Consider the following 22,509-nt stretch of genomic DNA (forward strand, 5'->3'; position numbering starts at 1 on the left):
TAGATAAACAAACTCATGTATTCCCTCTGCCTTCAGGCTGATCAATGAGTCAGGGTAGCAGTCGGTTGAATAGCCTATATTATTTATTTATTTATTCATTATTCTGTCACTTTCCCCTTTATTTTTTTATCCGTCTTTCATTTTACACTTGTACTTTGATAGGATTAATGCTTCAAAAGTTATTAAATATTTTAAATGCTGTAGATGTTTTGGGTTGCTGAAACATGAGAGGTATTTTTTTTTGCTATTGTTGTTGTTTTTAACCACATACTTTGCAACATACTTGGAATGAGTTCACAACCTTATTTTGGATCATGATCTAGCAGGTGAGAAAACTGGGTGTAACCCATAAAGACCCAGTGCTACTTTTGCAGCAGTTCTCAAATGAATTTTACTCTGTATTTAACCTTTCTTAAGTGATTTATCAAAATTTATTACAATATTATCCTCTGTCTTTTGTGTTTCTTTAATAAAAAATAAGGTATTTTCCCATATTTCATTTACTGATCATGTAGATGTTCATAAAAGCTCAGATTAAAGTTGTCATAATATCAGAAACAGAAAAACAATGAATAAAATGTGACTTTTTCAATGAAATTTATCATTAACTCAATATAAACCCAGTGTCTCCATCCACTCTCATTTATAAAACTCCACTGGTTTTACTGGTGAATCAATGCTGGAGAAGACTACGGAGCCTCTGAACATCCAAATGGGTCATATCTGATGACCATGAAAAGATGACAAATAGTGTTTTACACCAAATATTTACATGGATTGATAGATTTAATGGATCAGAGGTTATTAAAATTTTTATACTGGTAGTTAATTTTGGTCACCAGTGGTTGTTTGGGTCTTTATGGGTTACTCTCACAAGTTAGTCCTAAATACTATACTATTGCACCTCTAAAATTGTATGTTTTAATCTATACTGTCCTGATCTCTTAGCCAGGTCACCCTTGTGAATGGATCTTGATCTCTATGGGTTTTATCTGGTTGAATAAAAGTTAAATAGAAAAAAAAATACTCAAAGGTCATATTGCAGATAACTGATCATGATTTTACATGACATGAACTTTTGGGTTACACCTCATGCATATAAGATGTAGGCTTTTACATATAGTATCTAATAACACAATGAAGAATCTATCTATCTATCTATCTATCTATCTATCTATCTATCTATCTGTCTGTCTGTCTGTAAATTATTTTTAACTCTTGAACCTAATGGTGTGAAACCATCCAACTGTGGATGTTTACGGGATATGATCAGAATTGAATGGAAGCCCTTTTCAATCAGCTGCATATTATGTGTGTTATAAAGGAGAAAATACCCACATTGAATACGCTTTGGATCGGAAATGTCAGCAATTTGCATGTTGATCAAAGCAAAGAAATTCTTTTAGCTTGCAAGAGACAGCATGACATAAAACGTGAGGAAACCCCTGCCCTAAGTGGTGCAACTTTGTGTTTGTTCATGCCTTGTTTTTAACCTCGCCTAATAGGCTATATCTTGTAACTGCAAAATCAACCCAAGACAAAAGTACTTTACGCTTTGCAAAAATACCAAAAAAAACCCATAAAGCAGCGTCAGACTGGGAAGTACTCTGCTTTTTCCGGAAAGCCTCCTGTGGATTAATGGCACATGTAAAAGAGTGAGGTTGAGAAAAAGGAAAGATGAAAGGGGAAATTGCAATTACTCACCCTGACGAAGTTGTCTGGAAACAGCCCCCTTCGTCCCCCCAGCTCGCCCTCCCACCATCCTCCATCATCGCGGCGTATGTTTACGATGATGTCGCCCACCGTCAGGCTCAACTCATCGTCCTGCTGAGCCTCATAGTCGAACTCCACCACGGCCTCCACTGGACGCAAAGGAAAAGAAAGAGCAAGCACGAAAGAAGGTCAAGCTTTGCAAAGGTGTCAAATTGTTTCATATTTCTCTTGCACAATAAGCTTGATTCTGATGAATGTGCTGGTTTTATTCATGGATTCAAAACTGGAACTGAAAGAGGAACGACTGCATAAGGCTGCAATTGCCACACTGTAAATTTACATTAATATGCAAATCACTAACTGCAGGGATAAACTGCATATAATTGCTGGTTTGTTTATTTGTTTGACGCTTTTCTTTGTCGAATAGCAGCAGATATTGAAATAATAATGAAAGCTCATATGCACAAGCAACAGAAGCAAGACTCCAAAAATTCCTATACAAATACACAATATACTTACTGTATTTGAAGTAAATTAAAGGGGCTAAATGTAATATTTCTACTTTCAAATATTACAAATGGCCTAAAATTATCATTAGAGTACTGAGAATCAACAGCTACAAAGTTATGCCAAAGATAATTGATATTTTACAATGACGGTATCCAGAAATGTGCTGGTGTCCTGTTTAATTTTAGTTTTTCAGGGTGCTAAAACACATTGAAATCAAATAATTTAAGAATTTTACAGACACCTCCTATGACGGTCTTCCAAGTTGGGGAAAACAAACTCTACAGGGCCTTTGATCAAAGCATCAGAAAGCGACCAGATGGGATGAGAACCACTAAGAAACAACTTTTTTGAGTCAAAGAAAGTGACAAAGTGATAAAAGCTAAAAGAACTGTTGTTGTCTCCACTGGACACAGCTCTAAATGAAAAGAATGGAATTTGATGCTGAAATGGCGACGTTTCTTCTACACAGGTGAGGCTTATGAAGGTATAAAGTTATTATGGCATAAAGTTATTAAAGTTATTAAGGTTATTATGGGATTTACTAAGTTGTCGTTCAGCGTAAACAATGACAGTTCTGACCTTGTCTAGACTTTTCCAAACAGAGCTTTAGTGCAGCTATTGACAACACGAACCATACAGAAAAAGGAGGTGATTTATGGTTTTACTATGGCTGTTTTCTGTCTTAAAACAGAGCTAAGCTAACAGAGCTATGATGTAAACTATCAGCAGATCCAACATGCAAAGATTATAAGAAACAGTGTTATTCTGATCAACTGTCAAAAAAATGGAAGTGAATCTGAGGTCCATTTAAGTCAAACCGGCACTGCTATGTGCACAGCCAGACACTACAGGGCTTGGAGCACAGCTTGGTTCCGCGTTCCGTTAACAAAACTGGTTCTGTTTACGGATCTCGGAACTGGTTTCAAGAACAGAACCAACTTCATTATGCCCTATAAGGATAAGTGGTGTTATTTGTTTTTGATTTGTGTATTATTGTCATGAAAAGGACAGAGTTTATTTTTTTTAATATGTGTATTATTGTTATGAAATGGACAGAGTTTATTTTTATTGTTGATATGTGCATGATTACTGCTACGAAAAGGACAGAGTTTACTTTAATGTGAAATGCTGCTGCAAAATGGACAATCTATTCTTGATATGTATAGCAATTTCGTGTTTTGTGTAGGAATTTAGGGTAGGTTGAAGAATGGGGTAAGGGGATGGGAGATTATAAATTAAACTTCATCCCAGTCCTTTTCGAATGTTGGACTTCCTTTTATATAATCCTTTTATTGTTTGGTTTTAATGCAAATTCGAAATAAGTAAACAAACAAACAAACAAACAACATGAAACAGACACATCACAGTGGTACTTCACAATCGTTCCATTGTAGTGAATGAGGCGATGTCTGTCCATTACCACTAACATTGCTTCCAGTCTAAACCAGGTTTGGACACGTCTCTCATCTAACCACACCCCCACACCAAAAAGAGGCCAGAATGTTTTGTAACCGCAGAAAAGTGTTGTAAATGCAAAGTTTTGTAAAAGCAGAAAGCGTGTTGTAAAAGCAAAAAAACGGGTTTGTGGGAGCAAAGTAAGTTTTGTAGGTGCATTTTTAAAAAGAAATATATATTTACCTCCACAAGGAGGTATTGTGATCACTTTACTTTGTGTGTTTGTTTGTTTGCGTGTTTGTTAGTTTGTTAGCAAATTTACGAGAAAACTATTACAACCATCTTTATCAAATTTGACCCACAGATAGGCCTAGGCCCTGGGACCAACCCATTAAATTTTGGGCCAAGTAGGCCAAAGTTCAAGCTCACAGCAAGGTCACAAAATCTCAAATTTTCCAGTCTCTCATCATTGAGCAATATTCGAAAATTCATAAAAAAAATTCAAAACAACTCCGATTATCCTCCAATTTGATATACCTGTAGCTTATAGCTAGCATAAAATTGTCCACATCCACTGTGGAATGTGGACTTTGTGGACATTTCAATTTAACATTGAAAATCCCATTTACAACATATTTTTCATTATAACTCAACAAATATTGACTGGAATTTAATATAATTTGACATACACATGACTGGTACCAAGCTTCAACTTTTTCTGCTGTATGGAACAACCTTGAAACTGTTTAATTTAAAAAGAAATAGTCGATCCACACATGCACACCGTTCGGGGTGCTTGGCAGAGGTTTGCGTTCTCTGAACACTTGTTTTGGTTTACAATACTTCACATATGTTTACAATGTCATCTGACCTCATCTTGACACCATAATTTGGAATATCAGTACGACATAATGTGCCTTTAAGGTCAGTGTTTTAGAGTGAATTGTTAATGAAGCTAATACTTTGACAAAATGCAAACACACTTCATGTTTCACTCTCTTTCTCTGTCTTTCTAAACATCATGCACACAAACACCTTGTGACAGCTTGTGTAGCTGCTAATGCTGGTAAAAATTTACTGAATGTGTCATATCACACATACAGTATAACCTTCTTAACCCTAACCCTCACACAGTCACTCACATGCACACATACACACTGCCAAGGCCTGATCCTTGTCTAAACTGTGTGGGTAGAAGAGGGTGGGCCAGGGGTAGGGGGTGGGGGGGTGGTAGGGATTCAGGGGTAGGGTAACCATGGGAACAACAGCAGAAAGGGGTAGCTATGACTCAGACATACTGGCTTCCTCCCCAAAATGATCACTCCCTCACACCGTCCATATGCATCTGCAAAGAGAAGTAAAGCACACAAATACAAACTGGTACACGATAACACCAGCCACAATGAACCACAAGACTACTGCTGTTGTGAAAGTAAAGTGGAAGGTCAGGGCATTAGGAGGAAGAAGTTCTACTGTGGTCCGAGTCGTGTATAGATGGGGAGGGTGTGATTCTGGTGAGAGATTAGCCAGAGATGAGACAGCGGTTAGGCATAAATTCCATTAACCCTTTAACTCCTGATGTGCCTGGGGTGAGCGTTCTGAATGTACGGTTTATTTTAAATATTCATAAAAATTCAACCGTTTGCTTAATAGAAAAAAATTCAAAACGTGCTGATAGAATAGACCTTGTTTTTTCCACACACATCTGTGCATGCTCAGTACACCCCTCACCGCCTGTGTAATGGGGGTCAAAAAACAGAGCAGTGAGTGAGATTTTTACACCATTTTTTCCTGTTTTGTTTTTATTGGTATTTTCCCTGTTGTGATTTTCCTTTTTTTTTTTTTTTTTTTTTTTTTTTTTTTACTGTGTTTACCAAGTTTTGACCACATAACTGCTTTCAGTTCAACCATCTGTCAAAAAGTAGCTGGACTGATTTAGAAAAAAAAAAACCAACCAAACAAACAAACAAACAAAAAAACAACCCAAAAACCCCAAAACAAAAACTACTGGGTCAAAATTCAAATGCTTGTTGTTGTTGCATGTGTTCCAGTTCACAGTTCATGTTCAACACCCTACATCTCTTATTGAGGTACATTCTGAGTGTCTTATTTACTAAAAACCTGTCAAACTTCAACTCCTCTCTTTGTCTTTTTCTGTTATTTCATCCTATTTTGACCCTAAAACACACAATAAAACAAAACCACCGAAGAAAAGGGACACAAGCACATACTCACAGCAGCTTTTATGATAATTCTACAGACGCAAAAGCATGTTTTATAGAAATAATGTCTCAGGGGTTAAAGAGTTAAGCCAGTTTTTTTTTTTTTTTCCGGACACGTATGTGGGAGCTACCACAGTAGTAGGAGTGAAAACGTCTGGGTGGCAAAGACTCTCGGTAAGTAGGAGAAGGATTTTCAGTGAGTTGATAGCTTGTGGCAGATCGCAAACCCAGAGCAGGACATCACGGCATGTCCACCCACCCGCCCACGTCAGTCAGCAGCACTACAGTACGGAAGGAGACGACAGCTTGTGGCTCAGTACACGACACACTTGGACGAGTGCAAAAGAGGGCGCAAGTTAAAAGTGACACTAAGTTAATGCCAGGAGAGGAACTCTGCCTGGTGTGAAGCCATGCAGAGAGATGAGAAAACTCAAGCCCATGCAAAATGATGGTGCACCGAGGAAATTAAAAACGGATGTAACGTTCTGCAAGAGCGATGGAGATGACACAGAGTTGTAACCATGGCTGATGTGTGAGAGTATATTAGTTTCAGGTCTTAGGAAATATATAATCACAATGAAATGAGTGACTCTGAATTTATGATTTGTATTTGGCGCAAGAGAACGATCACTGATGTTGATGTTGTAAAATGTCATAATAAAAAAGAGGGAGGAAGTGAAATACAGAAGAGTGAATGCTTCATCACCTTCTGACAAAATACAATCACACTTCACACTCATACGTGTTCTCAAAAACCGTGTATTATTATATCTCGTAAAACTTAATTCATGGATCATTTTGGTGAATTTCGATGTTAGAGGTGTTACTGTTCTGAATGCATTAAAGTAAACTCCTTTAAGTCATATTTTATGGACATGGTGTATGTTTTTTATACTGAACGTTTTCCGAAAAAAAAGCTGCGTATGGTATTTCTACATTAAAATATTTAAATATGGCCTAAAATCATCAGTGTTTAGAGTAATGAGATGTGAAGTTCTGCCAAATATGCCAGTGTACTGGACTGTAGTGAAATGAACTGAGTCTTTGACCACTAGAGGGAGTAGTGAGTCACCCTGCCGCTCTCCCATGTTGAGGAAAACTAACACCACGGAGCTTTTGGCCAAAGCATCAGAAAGTGACCAGATGGGATGAGAACCACTAAGAAACAACTTTAAAAGTCAAGGAAAGTGACAAAGTGAGTAAAAACTAGAAGCACTGTTGTTGTTTTCTCCACTGGACACAGCTCTAAATAAAAAGAATGGTGTTTGATGCTGAAATGGCAGGATTTTTTCTACAAAGGTGAGTTTGATTCTGAGGTTTATGAAGGTATAAAGTTATTATGTGATGTTATTATCTTTTCTAAGTTGCCATTTGTTGATCCACGAGTCAGACTAAACTGTGACAGTTCTGACCTTGTTTGATTCCAAACAGATCTTTAGTTCAGCTACTGACAACACAAACCGAACAGAAAACAGGTGATTTGTGGTTTTACTGTGGCTGTTTTCTCTCTAAGAACAGAGCTAAGCTAACAGAGCTACAATGTAAACTATCAGTTGATGCAGCACGTGATGATTAGAAGACACAGTGTATTTTGACAGACTGTCGAAATAAGTGTCTATGGGCCTGGTTTACTTAAGGTTTGTGCATGTAAAACTTGACTGTGCACGCAAAAAGATGTTGAAGCTTATCTACTAACAGGATCCACCGAGGGTTGCATCTCTGAAATGGGCAAAATAGCTCACGCAACCCATTTAGTGTGTTGGCCTTGATGAATATGGAATATAGGCATTTCTAGCAGAACATGCAAAATTGATGTAAGGAGTAGATGCAAATATTTGTTTACCAATTTACCAAACCTGAAACTGATGGTGGCGGCTGATTTTGCATCTATATTGAGTACATCTGAATGGCACGTTTGAACTGACACAGCTTTGTGCAAGACTGCTGCAGCTGTTGTGGTGAGGATGCGGCATAGGACCAACCAAAGACAACACAAACAACCAATCTGTTCTGCTCACATCAACATTTTTGGAACGACGCAAGAAAAAATAACACAGATGTATCGCCGACCCAGTGATGCCATTTTAGAACTTCTAGATGAACTAGATGGTGATTCGGGTCCAGTCACAAGGAGAAGTCATGCAATACCTACTACGACAAAACTTCTCGTAGCGTTACATTTCCATGCGTCTGGATCATTCCAGTCACTGTTGCCCTTAGTGCTGTCTCCATGACGACAACCAGTAGCGCACGCAAAATCCTCATTTAAATAGGGCAGTCTCTAAGACTTTGCACCTGTTATCATTCACGCAGGCAATCTTAGTTGATCAGCCGTGACATGCAAATCAATGGCGTGTGCATTTTGTGCGAGCAGGCAAATATGTGCCTGTTATTTGTAAGGGTGTAACAGTACAGAAAAATTTTGGTTCAGTATGTTTTCAGTACAGGGGTGTTGAACCGCATTATGTAATAAATTTCCATTATGTAATGAAAGTTCAAAATGTAATAAGAATGTCACGTCATCTTGTAATAAAGCCGCATTATGTAATAAACTGACGCATTTTGTAATAAACTACGTCAACACATTATAGAGTAAATTTTTTCACATTATGTAGTAAGTTATTACAATTTGAGAAATTTATTACAAAATGCACTTGACACATTTTTATTCAAAAAATGTAATAACATTGTTCATTATGTAATAACAATCCAAATTAATATAATTTCAGAGCAATTTAGAAGAAATCAGTCACAGGAGCTACAGGTAATGTAATCAAAACTTTAACCACACAGTTTAAAGATTAATTTAGCACATTACATTTTCCTGAAAATAAAAATGTGTCAAGTGCATTTTGTCAAAAATTTCCCAAATTGTAATAACTTACTATATAATGCGAAAAAATTGACTACATAATGCATTGAGGTAGTTTATTACAAAATGCGTCACCTTATTACATAATGCGGCTTTATTACAAGATGACATGACATTCTTATTCCATTTTGAACTTTTATTACATAATGGGAATTTATTACATAATGCGGCTCAACAAGGGGTCTTCGGTTTTTGAAACATTTTCGATATGTTTTTGGTACAGTGAATTAACTACCAAAAACCAAAAGCAAAACTTAATGAGCTTCGAACATCCAACCCAGCTTCTGTGCCTCTGTTATATTCTCTGTTGTCATGTTTACCTTCCCTTATCGGTGCCCCAGCCTCAGAATAAAGTGGTTTTTTTGGGTTTTTGTTTTTTTTTTGTAGTAGTGCTGACCATTTAGCACCGACACCACTGCAGAATGCATACTGGGGAAACCCTGGGTTCTGCTTGCAGCCACCCTGCTTTCCGAGTGTTTGTGCTCTTCATATAGGCTACAGGTATTTGTTCGGTACACCTCTGTATTGTATCGAAAACCCCAAACCAAAACAGTTCGGTACAAACGAGTGCACCATTACACCCCTAGTTATTTGCAATCTTGGTACATCAAGCCCAGTGACTTTTAGCTTGCAGTGGAAAGGTTGCTGATACCATAATACAAATGTGTGAAAACAATGAACTTTATTCAGTGAGTGATACAATCTCTGAATATATAGTGTTGATTAGTTGGTGGTTTTGGTAAAACTAAATGTCTTCTAATACATGACTTCTTCCAGGTGAAAATTTGGAACATCAGCACTACATAAAACCCCTTTAAAAAGTCACTTACAGAATATATTGCTATACATTGAGTCATAACCAACATACCATGCTATGTATTTTACCACCAGATTCTCGCAAATAAACATTTCTACACTCAAGTGGTCAAGAAACTGTCCACACATTCAGGAACTAGGTTGAGGCTGTAGCGTCTTCTCAACAGCTGCAGTCAGTTTAGATAAGGGGAAACTGCACATTCCCACAGAAAAAAAAAACAAAAAAACACAGACCCACTGAACTCTGCAAACCCACCACATTAACATTTCATTGGTTTGCAGTAGACCTGAGTGTTAAACGTGGGTATGTTTCAGAATTGTCTCTGATGATGTCAAGAGCAGCTGTGTGTTGCCGTCTGTAAAACATTCACGCTGGACTGGAGCCCACTGGGACTCAAACCCACCCACTCCAACTGTGGATCAGATCACAGACCTCAACGAATCCTCCCACATTAAAGGAAAAATTCAAGCCTTCTCCCAATCGACATTCTGATGCATCTGCAGAGCTACTTTGCGACAGAGTTTAGTAATTTATTACATTTCCTCGATGTGCATTTTCTGCTGCTAGTTCATGCAACTCCCATTTCCCAGAATGCCTTCCTGAACCCCACCCCCCAGATGGGACATGGCACATTCATCTCTGGGATTTCAGTGTAGGTGGAGAGTGAAAGAGTGAAAGAGTGACAGCAACAGCGGAGGAAAGACAGTGAGAGTTTTCAGTTCTGACAAAAGTGAAACATCTTCAGTCAATCTTGTATTGTGTTCTGTTCAGACAATTATCAATAGAGACACTGAGCCCTTTTATGGCACATTTCTCCGTGTACATCTTCATTGTTTGAGCAAATGGGGGGGGGGGGTCTTTAACAGCAGCAACACCATATCTAGTAAAACTCAATAGTATTTTGTCTTTTTGCAGCTTATCAGTCACACATGTTCAACAACTATAACATGTGCCCACGCTTTAAAATATTACGAGCTGGTCTGTGGTTGCATTTTCACTCTGCTGTGTCTGCTGTGATGTGTGTAACCGAAAATATGACTATAAACATTTCACAAGTGTTTAGTGACTTCCTCTGTTTTAAAGAAAAAGTCCAGTCTGAGCACACACTGAAATAAACACATTGATAAATTCATAGCATAATTGCCTAAGTCATACACTACATGGACAAAAGTATTGGGACACGTTGAATTCAGGTGTTTCTTTTCAAACAGGGGTCTGGGATACAAAACAATAATGACAAATGTCATTATATAGTTGTATATTGTGATAAATGTCATTACATTACATTGGTTAGTTTGGTTTAAATTGTTATCTTTTCTTCCAAAATGCCCCAGAGATGGTTTTTACTTAATTTCTCTCAGCATTCATTTAGCTTTTTTATCCATAACTATGATTTTAAATGTTCTACCTCTAAATATTGAAAATTTTATGTGTTCTAACTGTAAATAATACATTTTCTACAACAACGAACCATCTACTTTCTTCACATCGTACTTAAGATGAAAAATCTGCCATTAAACTTAAATAGGAAATACTGATGTTTCAAAATTATATGGACAAAAGTATTTGGACACGTTGAATTCAGGTGTCTCTTTTCTAACAATGTCATAATATAGCTATATATTGTGATAAATATTATGACATTGCGTTGGTTAGTTTTGTTTAAATTGTTATCTTTTCTTCCAAAATTCCCCAGAAATGTTTTTTACTTAACTTCTCTCAACATTGATTTTGTCTTTCTTATCTATGACTATGATTTTAAATGTTCTACCTCTAAATTTCTAAAATATTTTTCATGTTCTAACAACTAAGTATCTACTTTCTTCCTATCTTACTTAAGAAGAAAAATTCCCCATTAAACAAACAGGAAATACTGACAAAAATATTGGGACACATCATGGCTACAGCTCGTAAGATGTCCTGTTTATGCTGATTTAAGACATAAACATCAATATTGACAAACAATTTGACATTTCTCCCAATATAAAACTATATTATAATATTTGTCATTATTGTTTTGTATCCCAGAAAAGAAACACCTGAATTCAATGTGTCCTAATACTTTTGTCCACATAGTGTACAACTTTATGCTATGAGGCCAACAATATGTGAAATAATAAACTGATGAGTTGTTTGAGGTTAGATTAGGAGTGTCAAACATGCCAAAGGTTCCAGTCCAGGATGTGGTATGAGTTTGTGAAATGCAAAAACAACAATTAAGATATTCACAAAAATTTTAGTTCAGGTTCCATGTACAGACTGGGAAAAATATTACCATGATAACCTACAACTCCAATTTTTCTCTTTGTAAATTTAAATATCTTAAGGTAATTTAACTGTGTTTACACAAAAACAAACTATCATTTCACAAAAAATGTAAATATTCTGAACAAATATGACCAGAGGTGGGTAATCCCAGCTCCACAGAGTCAAAGTCCTGCCATGTATTTGTTTCAACCACTCACTGAACCAGCCCATTTTGATGAGCACAACTCCTCATCCAGGTAGATGGGATACTTAATGGAATCACCTGTGTTAAGTGAACAGGTAGAACCAATACATGCCAGGACTTTTACTCTATGGAACTGAGATTACCCACCTCTGAATATGACCAACCTGAAATGTCCTAATTTTAACAATATTCTGCTTTTTAGTAAATGTTTTGTGTATTTGTAGATCCACTGTAATCTGTAAATTATAATGCACATGTGTAAATGAGAAACTAAGGCGGAATATTTTTTAAATTACACTTATTTTTCTTAGGAAATTTTAGGTTGTTCAAGTTATTCACATTGTTTTTAAAGGATATAGATGTAAACATTTTCATCATGTAACCAAAGTTTGGGCATGACATTATTTATATATCTTCCTGAGACCCATGAAAGTAAATGTTTTGGCTTTTTTTTTTTACATTAAATAATTGTCTTGATTGGAAAAAGCATAATGCAATAGTATTTCAGATACAATTTTTATTTTTATTCTATTTTTTATGGAATGTCCTTTGCACTGGACAGGATTTTTTTTTTCAAAGTAAAGCTGTGAATCTTGTCCCCTACAGAGGACAAAAATAAATTGTTGGGTCTCAGGAGGATATAATTGTGTTATTATTTTAGTAGTCCGGCCCACTTCAGACCCTGAACTAAAATTAGTTTGACACCCTTGGGTTAGATGGTCTTAATTCCAGGTTTGTTTACATTGAGAAACTGAGGCTGCAAGCAGAAGATGATGCAGCTTTTGCAGGTTTTTAGTGCTTTAGACTACGTTGACTGTAGTGACTATTTGTCATCAAAATCAAACCAATTTAACCCATAAAGACCCAAACATCCATTGGCGTCGAAAGTCATCAGCTGATCTAAACTGTTTAATACCTGTTGATCCACTAATCCAATCAATACATGTAAATAATTGGTGTAAAATGCAGTTATTCATCTTTTCGTGGTCATCAGAGATGACCCATTTGGACATTCAGAGGCTCTGTAGTTACCATGGAAACATGTCATCTTCTACAACATTGATTCACCGGTAAAACCCATGGAGTTGGATCAATAACAGTGGATGGACACACTGGGTTTATGTTCAATTCATGAGAGATTTTGTTGAAAAAGTCACTTTTTTCTTAAGTTTTCTCTCTTTCTGATATAATAACCTTCAATTTTAATCTGAACTTTTATGAACATCTACATGATCAGTAAATTAAATATAACAAAATACATGATTGTCACTGAAAGAATACAAAGCACAGAGGATAATACTACAATAAATGGTGATACATCACTTCAGAATGGGTACATTTAGAGGAAAGTGACCAGTTAGCCCAGGGGAGTCAAATATACCAAAAAAAAAAAAAACAGCCCATGGAATGAATTTAGGGCTGCACAATATTGGAAAAAAAAACCAACATTGCAGTTTTTTTAGCCCTGCGATATTTAAAAAAAAATACTCAGGAGGATATAATAGCTGTATGGTGCCAACGTAAATGGTGAAACAAATTAGTTGTGTTTCCTCTCATTGTGGCAACAATTGCAAGGCAACTGTCAACACAAACCACGTGTTTCAGTATCATCCTTCTTGTAGGCAAAATAATTCCAGATAACTGACACTGCTTTTCTTTTTGGCACCAAGTCTTCATTTTCAGTGTTTTTCTCTTGTTCGTTTCTCATTTTTCAATGTTGTTACCAATGACTCCCTCCATGTGCAGGGTTGTGGTCTGCTTCGACAAACTGATTAAGAACAATTGTGATTGGTGGATCGCTGCGTGGAGTGTATGTCAGGTACCCAGGTTGAAATTAGGTGAGAACACATTGAGTTCATTTGCCTCCTACATTGCAGGACCTGCGATGTGACTATTGCGCACATGTACATTGTGATGACGATGCTCAAATGATATATTGTGCAGCTACAGAGGATATTAACATTCAAGGGTGTCAATATCATTTTAGTTCAGGGGCCACACACAGACCAATATGATCTAAAGGGGGTCGGACCAGTAAAATACTATCATAATAACCTAGAAATATAAATAATAATTTTTTTCCTTTGTTTTAGTATAAAAAAGAAAAATTACATGAAGGTGTTTAAATTTACAAACTATCTTTCCACAAATATTGGTCAAGTTTTGTGAAAATGTCCAATGGGAAAGTGACTAGGGTCATTTTTGCACTTGGCAAATTCAACCGCCAGGCCAGATTGGACTTTTTGGTGGGCCGGTTTTGGCCCCCGGGCCACATATTTGAAACCCCTGATCTAAACCAATAAGAAAAACAAAAAAAAAAAAAGAAAAAAAGAAAAAGAAAAACAAAAGCAAACAATCAAAAATAAACAATTAGCAAAAAAAAAAAAAAAACTAAACAAAAAAGTAAATTAACTTTAAACAAAAAACTAAATGGGCAAATAGCTCCTACACTGTAAAAAAAATCCTGTTGTTTTTATGGAAAAAAAAAACTGGCAGCTGTGGTTTCCAGAACAATACTATAAAAAACACATCCAACTGTAAACATATTTACAGAGTAACATGTAGATTTAACATTTTAAACATGTAGATTTAACATTGGATTTAAATGGTAAATGGACTGCACTTCTTTAGCGCACTTTCTACACCTTCATGGTGTCCAAAGCACTTTCCAAAGCCACCAGATCCAACTGGGAACAATTTAGGGTTCAGTGTCTTCCATGGACACTTGGACAGTTGGAGCCAGGATTCGAACCACCAACCCTTTGGTTATTGGAGGAGTCGCTCTAACAGCTCTACCAACCCATTAATTTACAAATTTAAAATGTTACATTGCCAAATGTTTACTTTTTATATAACTTTTTTATTTAAAAAAAAAAAAAGAGAGAGAGAAAAAAAGCATATAGGCCATTATTTCAACATTATGGTCTTGCAATTTAAATAGCACCATAATGTTTTAAATTTAAAGGTTTATTTTCTCCAAAGAATAGAAATACATAATTTCTACATACAGATCTGGTTTTGTTCACATACTCTTCCTGTAAAAACCACAGCTATATTTGATTTAATCATTGACACAAAAATCTTTTCAGATAAACAACTTTGCATCGTATTGTCACTTACAGTTGTTTTATGTTGCAATTTTACAACTTTATGGTGTTAATTCTACTTAACTCATTTTTTTACAGTATTGCTCCTACATTGACAATTAACCTGCTCAGTTCATCATTCATTCACTTCACAGAAGGTCAAGTCCACCTCTGCAGACCATGCAAGCTATTCAATGAACCAAAGGAATGACAGAGGAAAGTGTGCACCCAAACAGGAAGTACCTTCACGTTCCCTGTCAATAACAAGTCATTTGTTGTATATGTGTTAACTGATCGATTTCTGACCACCAAACCTGCGATCAATAAATGCATGTATTGTGTGGCACGGAGCTCACACTGTGGGAAATGATGGCAATGATAAGAAGAATGTCACAGTGGGGCCTTTTTTTTTTTTTTTTTTTTAGTCCACAGTGAAGCCGGACAGAGCCAAACACTGTACAACACAATGGACACACACACATACACACACATACACAGACAGAGCTTGAATGTAAACGTGTCAACATCTGCAACTCATCAATGTGACTTGCTTCTTTTCCTCAAATCGCACCAGCACGAGCGCCTTTCACACGCACGCGGCCTTTCTAATCATCACAAATAAAGCATCGGAAACACAATGTGCAGCTATGTGTGTGCAGGCAGCGACGTCAGGGGAGGTAAGGTGGGAAGGAAAGGAGAGGAGATGAGATGAGAGAAGGAGGAGGAAAGAAGGAAGGAAGGAAAGAAAAGAGGCTGAACCCCGCGCGCATCTGGATCGGGCGTTTTATTCCAACCTCATCCAGATGCGCGCGCGGATGGCTCGAGGCTATTTTTGGATATTCTGTAAATATTAAAAACAAGGGGGTAAATAAAACCGTTGCGTCTCACCCATTTATGTCTCTCGGTGTGCTGGTTGGTTTCCTGCGGGATGGGGTGAATAACGGGAAGAGAAAGGAGTCCTGTGGTTGTTTCAGGTAGAGAGGGAGGTTTGTACCGGACCGAGCCCCAGCCCCAGCCTCCTCCTCGTACTAGAGATCCGCTACAGCAGCTCTGGAACGGGAGGAGCGTCAGATGAAACCATATTCCTTCCTCTTTTTTTTTTTTTTTTTTTTTTTTTTACTCCGGTGACACGACAGAGGAGGCAGAGCGACTGCCCAGAAAACGGAAAAAGCGCTGATGAACAAATCTCTCTCTCTCTCTCTCTGTCTCCCTCTCTCGCGCTCTCTCTGTCTCTAACTCCCCCCTGCTGCCTTCAGGTACCCCGCGTAAATTCCCACTTCCCCGCATGCATTTTCATAATGGGCAGATATGAGCGCAATGACGCATTTGTCGCACCACGCACCAGGCGTCTTGAACAGATGGCGGTGACACAATAACTCTGGGTAATAGGATAGCGGCTCAGAATAGCCTGTAAGCTGTTTCACAATGAAAAGTTTACTATCGCTGAGTAAGTGAACGCACATCAGCCGAGGAAATACACTAAATAGGATTAAAAGAGCTAGATCTAGTTTTTATTACCTAATTATTTCCAATAGTATGTGAAGGTAGCATATGTTTGCACTCAATTCCTCGCACCTGTCTTCCCCAAATATCGCGATAATTAACCCTTTCATGCATGACTTATAAGAACCTTAATCACGATTTTTTTTTTTTTCCTGAGTGTTTTTATCCCTCTTTAGGCATAAAAATAATAATTCTATTGATTTTTGTTAGCGTATTTTTATGGAGTTACAAAAATGTCCACTCACCTGGGCACCATGCATTTAGTTTTAGAACCAAAGAAACATGTATTTACTGATATACTGTGTGAAAACTATGAAATTAAAACATTTTTAATGCTGCTAATCTGCTGTTTTCTCACATTTTAACATACCTGCATGGAGATAATATGCAAAAAAAAAAAAAAAAAAACCCTGTTAATGACAGTCTAATGACAATTAGCAGTTTTTTTTACTCTCAGACATCTTACTGCAGATCAGGTTTACCTAGACCAGCAAAGTTACAGTAATGGTATGAATTGCAGTGTATGGGATGATGCATAAGCGTCCACTGTGTTGGCTGATAAAACAACAAAATCCATGAATATACAAGAGAACACTTTTGAACAGCTGTCCACTGTAGTGACCAGTGTGCATGAAAGGGTTAATTAAGAAGTGAATAGGCCGCACTGTAAAAAAAAAAAAAAAATCCTGTTGTTTTTATTAGTGATGGGACTTTTGGCTCTTTAAAGAGAGCCGTTCACTGAAAAGAGCCCTTCAAAAGATTGGCTCTTTTATGTTTTTTTGCATTATTTTGAAACACCAATGTTTTAATGACTAAATAGGCTACATGTGATGATTGACATTACATTTTAAAGGTGTTTAATTGGCGCGGCAGTAAATATTGTCTTACCGTAAAAACGAATAGCTCGTTCAAATGTGTGGGCTAAATACATGACATGAGAGGTGACATTTGGCAAATGATGGAATTTGACCAAAAACATCACGGTACCTTATGTGGACTAGTCTGTAGCCTAAAAATGAAGAAGAAAATAAAACATTTTTGTATGAAATAACATTGTATTCTCCTCAAAACAAGAACAATAAATGTGTGTAAACATACGGAAAAAACTGCACAAAACACAACAGTGATTAATCACTGCAATTACTTGAATACCTGAACTGTAGGGCAATTCTCAGAACAAGAGCAGTATGTTGGTAAATTGACAGGTAATCGGACACTCCCTCCTTAAAAAAATAAATAAATAAATAACAGCTCTTTACAAAGACTTGGTTCCCATCATTAATTTCAAAGAGCCGTTCAAAAGATTCAATTCGTTCGTGAAGTTTTTATGAAAAAAAAAAAAAAAAACTGGCAGCTATGGTTACCAGAACAATACTGTAAAAAACACATCCAACTGTAAACATATTTACAGAGTAACATGTAGATTTAATATTTCAAACATGTATATTTAACATTGGATTTAAATGGTAAATGGACTGCACTTATTGAATGCATTTTCTACACCCTCATGGTGTCCAAAGCACTTTCCAAAACCACCAGGTCCAACTGGGAGCAGTTTAAGGTTCAGTGTCTTCCATGGACACTTTAACATATGGACAGTTGGAGCCAGGATTCGAACCACCAACCCTTTGGTTATTGGAAGAGCCACTCTACCAACTCTACCAACCCATTAATTTACAAGTCTAAAATGTTAAATTGTTAAATGTTCACTTATTTTTTTAAATAACTTTTTTATTTAAAAAAAAAAAAAAAAAAAAGCAAATAGTTATTTAAACATTATGGTCTTGCACTTTAAATGGCACCACATTGTTTTTCAATTTACAGTTTTAGTTTCTCAAAACAATAGAAATACATAATTTCTACATACAAATCTGGTTTTGTTAACATACTCTTCCTGTAAGAACTACAACTATATTTGATTTTATCGTTAACACAAAAATATTTTCAAATAACCAACTTTGCATTGTATTGTCACTTACAGTTTTTATATGTTGTAATTTTACTACTTTTTGGTGTTAATTCTACAGTCATTTTTTAGATTGCACTTGTAAAAATGGTTGTATTAGTCATGAATTTGACTATTTCGCACATGAATTGTTGCAAACCTGAGTGAGACCAGTACTTCTAAGCACAAAATGCATCCATTTTGAGTCAGATACATATAATCACCTTAAATAATCGCCTTAGATGTATTACCCTGCCCCCTGAAGGGGAGGCAAGGAGTATTGTGTTAGGTTCGGTTTGTTTCTTTGTTTGTTTGTTAACACTTGAGCAGCAAAACTATTGGTTGAATTCATACCAAATTGGGCTTATAGCTTGCCAGTGACCCAGAATAGATCTCATTACATTTTGGGAATGGTAGGTAAAAGTTCAATTTTTTTTTAGCAATTTTAAAATCTTTTTCCCCATTTACTTATAATGGGCGAAATTTCAAATGTGTGGAGCAACAAAACTATCAGTTGAATTCTTACCACATTTGGTTTATAGATTGCCAGTGACCCAAAATGGATGGCATTACATTTTGGAAAAAATAGGTCAAAGTTTCAATTTTTTATGAATTTTTAAATCTTTTTTCCCACATTTACTTACAATGGCCAAAATTTCACATGTCTGTAGCAGTAAAACTATTGGTTGAATTCATATCACATTGGTTTATAAATTGCCAGTGACCCAAAATAGAGGTGATTTCATTTTGGGAAAAGTAGGTCAAAGTTAAAATTTTTTATGATTTTTTAAAATCTTTTTTTTTCTCCCATTTACTTATAATGGCATACATTTCACGTCTATAATAACATCAATTTTGTTTCAATTTACTTCAAACTTGGCACATATATAGATGCAATTGATATGCTGACATCAGCACACACATAGACATAATGACATCGGCTGGATTGATGCCAAAATAATCTACAATATGTGTGAGGGGTGAGGTTTGTTGTGCCCAGCAACACTTGTTTGTTTAAAATATCAAATACTCAATTTCTGGTTAATTGTTGGTGTTTCCTGAAAAATCTGAAAAAACGATTTACACAATTATTTTAGGAAGGTAATGACTGGTTAAACACAATTTTAATATTAAATATACATTTTTAGCATTGCATCCAAAAGCCGCACTCCATAAAGATAACATGGTTTACTTAGGAAAACTTAATCTAAAATGTAACTGTAGTGCAGGTTACCAATTATCTGATAATGTTGTCCATGTAGTAATTCTGGTTTTATACTTTGGAGTAGCTACTTCAGAATAATTATTGTAAATAAAGCGTCTGCCAAATGCGTAAACATAAATATTATAGTTCTAACTGAAGTTTCAATAACACAGTGCATGAAAGGGTTAAGTTTCCTGCTTTTTACCCATCATGTAATGCATAGTTTATTGATTTTCTAGACTTTAGCAGTAGTTTTTAGCAGAATTTGGCAACACCACACTAACACACATAGCTCCAGATACACCCACTACACTAATCCCTGCAGTGGTGTCCCCTATGGATTCCACCATGTGCAGGGGAGAATGTGCTAACACCAGCAGAAACAATGAAATGATGCAGCGATAGAGGGAAGAAAGCGATGAGGAATTTAGATTTGGTCACAAACAGCTCTGGCTGGGTGTGTAGTGAACAAAGAGGACATGGTAAAACAAAGGCAGAATGTTCATGTGCTTTATTTGGCATTTTCACCAGTGCATATTTAGACATTTAACATGATGAACTGTAGCTCAGCTTGGAAATGTCATGAGAAAACATCTGCAAATGCATCTCAGGTATGTAGACGATATACCTAAAACCCCTTTTGAACAGTACTTATGGTGTGATTTGAGTGTCAAAACTGCTGCAATTAAAAATATAAATGCACAAGTAGTTATTAAAGCTGTTAAATTCATCCTTGAACTTCTATTTTTTGACAGGATACTGTTAATAGTTGACTCAGATGCTTAACTTATAGCTGTGGCTCCTTTCTAAAACTCTTCAGAATGTGGATATACTTAATGAATTAAAAGATGAGTTTCACATTTTTGGAAAAGAGCTTAAATTTGTTCTTTTTGAGAGCTAAGTAAGACACCAGTCTGTCCGTACTACAGCCAAAAAGTGCAGAAGCAAAGAGGCATAACAACACTTTTCAGTCCAAAATGACAGAAGCGTAGGTCTGCTGCCACACAGAAAAATTTGGTTTCATCTCTCGTAAATGCAAAATATTTGACTGTAGCTAAGATAAATGTGGACATTAGAGCAAAAAATAAATAAATAAATAAAGCAGTGATGGTTTTTGAGAGCAGCTTTTAACACATAGCAACAGAAAAGTACTTTTTTTGCACAGAGAAACAGAGACAGACAGACAAAAATGAAGAAAGGAAGAAAAACAAATATAAAAATACATGAAATTATGCAGGTGAGGCAGGAACACCCTGAGGTTTATTAAATGATCTCAACCAAATCAGCAACAAGGCTGTAAACAAATGAGGGAAAATTGTGCTTGAATGATAAATTACCTTTCCTTCTTTTTTTTTTTTTTGGCTTGTATGAGTTTTTTTTCTGCAGTCCTGACATAGTTCTTTTAGCCGAGTGTAACAACTTAACCCATAAAGACCCAAACATCCACCAGTGACCAAAACCATCTACTGATCTAAACATTAAAAACCTATTGATCCACTAATCCTATCAATACATGTAATAAATACAGTTTGTCATGGTTTACATGATCATCAAATATGACCCATTTGGACATTCAGAGGCACCGTAGTTACCGTGGTAATGCCATCATCTTCTACAACATTGATTCACCAGTAAAACTCATGGAGTTGGATCAATGACAGTGGATGGATACACTTGTTTTATGCTCAGTTATTGACATATTTGTTGAAAAAGTCAGTCTTTTGTCAGTTTTCTCTGTTTTTGATATAATAATCTTTGAGTTTACGATGAGTTTTCATGAACATCAGCATGATCCATGGATAAAATATAGGAAAAAACCTAATTTACACTAATAAAAAAACCCTAAATACAGAGGAGAATTTTATAATAAATGATGGTAAATCACTTACGAAAGGTTAAATAGAGAGAAAAAATAATTTGGAAACTGCCACCAAAGTAACACTGGGTCTTTATGGGTTAAACAGAGCCACTTTTACTTGCTGAGTAACATTACTCTCCATACAGCCTGTTCTTCGGCTCATATTATATCATGTTAATTTACAAAACCAATGGATTATTTACGGTGTGACGGGGGGTTTATCTGCAGGACGAGTTCTTGGCTGGGAGCAGTGGCTTCCTAGAGTCACCGCTTGTTGCCTAGCAACCTCGCACCAATGACAAGACATCAGGATGTTACCGTTTCCGACCAGTCCAGCAGATAACAACCTTATCTTTTTAACACTTCTTTTCTATTTTAGTTTGATGATTACACAAACTATATCAAACGTATTAATTAACAACTTTAGAGGTGTCTGCGTACAGTTTTTCTATTTTTTAATGCAACACCTACTCTGTATTTGCCCAGATTCCTTCAACCACAAACACATTTACCTGCAATAATTTTGTTTTTATATATTTTTGCATTTACACTACAAAAAAAATCTCCCTATAAATAAAATGCTAATCAAAAAACCTCATGTTCTAGGTTAATTATTTACAGCACCCAACAGGGATGTATTAGGCCGACAGCAGGCTTATGATCATTCCTTAAAAAAAAAAAATGCATTAAATATTAACTATATGCTTAAAAATAACTTTAAGTGCTCCTACAGATCTGCACCCACACATGCCATCTGCACTGCTATATGTGTCAGGGTTTCTTTAAGAGACACAAATTATTTCTCACCGGATTCTCTCCAGAGATGAGGAGTAATTTTAACACAAAGCACAAAGGTGACACCATCTGGGATATTATTGCTATTGCACGATGTGGTCAGACCCAATTAAATGTTACCACCCATTGTTACTGTG

The 22,509-nt window shown here is 36.3% G+C and overlaps 1 protein-coding gene across 2 annotated transcripts in view; it reads right to left on the reverse strand.

Moving 5' to 3' along the window:
• Positions 1 to 16,522, reverse strand: part of sh3kbp1 (SH3-domain kinase binding protein 1) — a 62,686-nt gene extending 46,164 nt beyond the window's left edge. Inside the window, exons 1-2 of one of the 2 annotated variants that reach the window (XM_030123531.1) lie at positions 15,956 to 16,522; positions 1,705 to 1,862 (exon numbers count right to left, since the gene is read on the reverse strand). In XM_030123531.1, coding sequence (XP_029979391.1) covers positions 1,705 to 1,862; positions 15,956 to 15,959 — 162 coding nt within the window. In that variant the 5' untranslated portion in view covers positions 15,960 to 16,522. The remainder of the gene's footprint in view (positions 1 to 1,704; positions 1,863 to 15,955) is intronic. The other variant, XM_030123530.1, reaches the window with a different exon arrangement.
• Positions 16,523 to 22,509: the final 5,987 nt, after the last annotated feature.

This window comes from Sphaeramia orbicularis, chromosome 20 (assembly GCF_902148855.1).
Source record: "Sphaeramia orbicularis chromosome 20, fSphaOr1.1, whole genome shotgun sequence".
Taxonomy (NCBI): Eukaryota; Metazoa; Chordata; class Actinopteri; order Kurtiformes; family Apogonidae; genus Sphaeramia; species Sphaeramia orbicularis.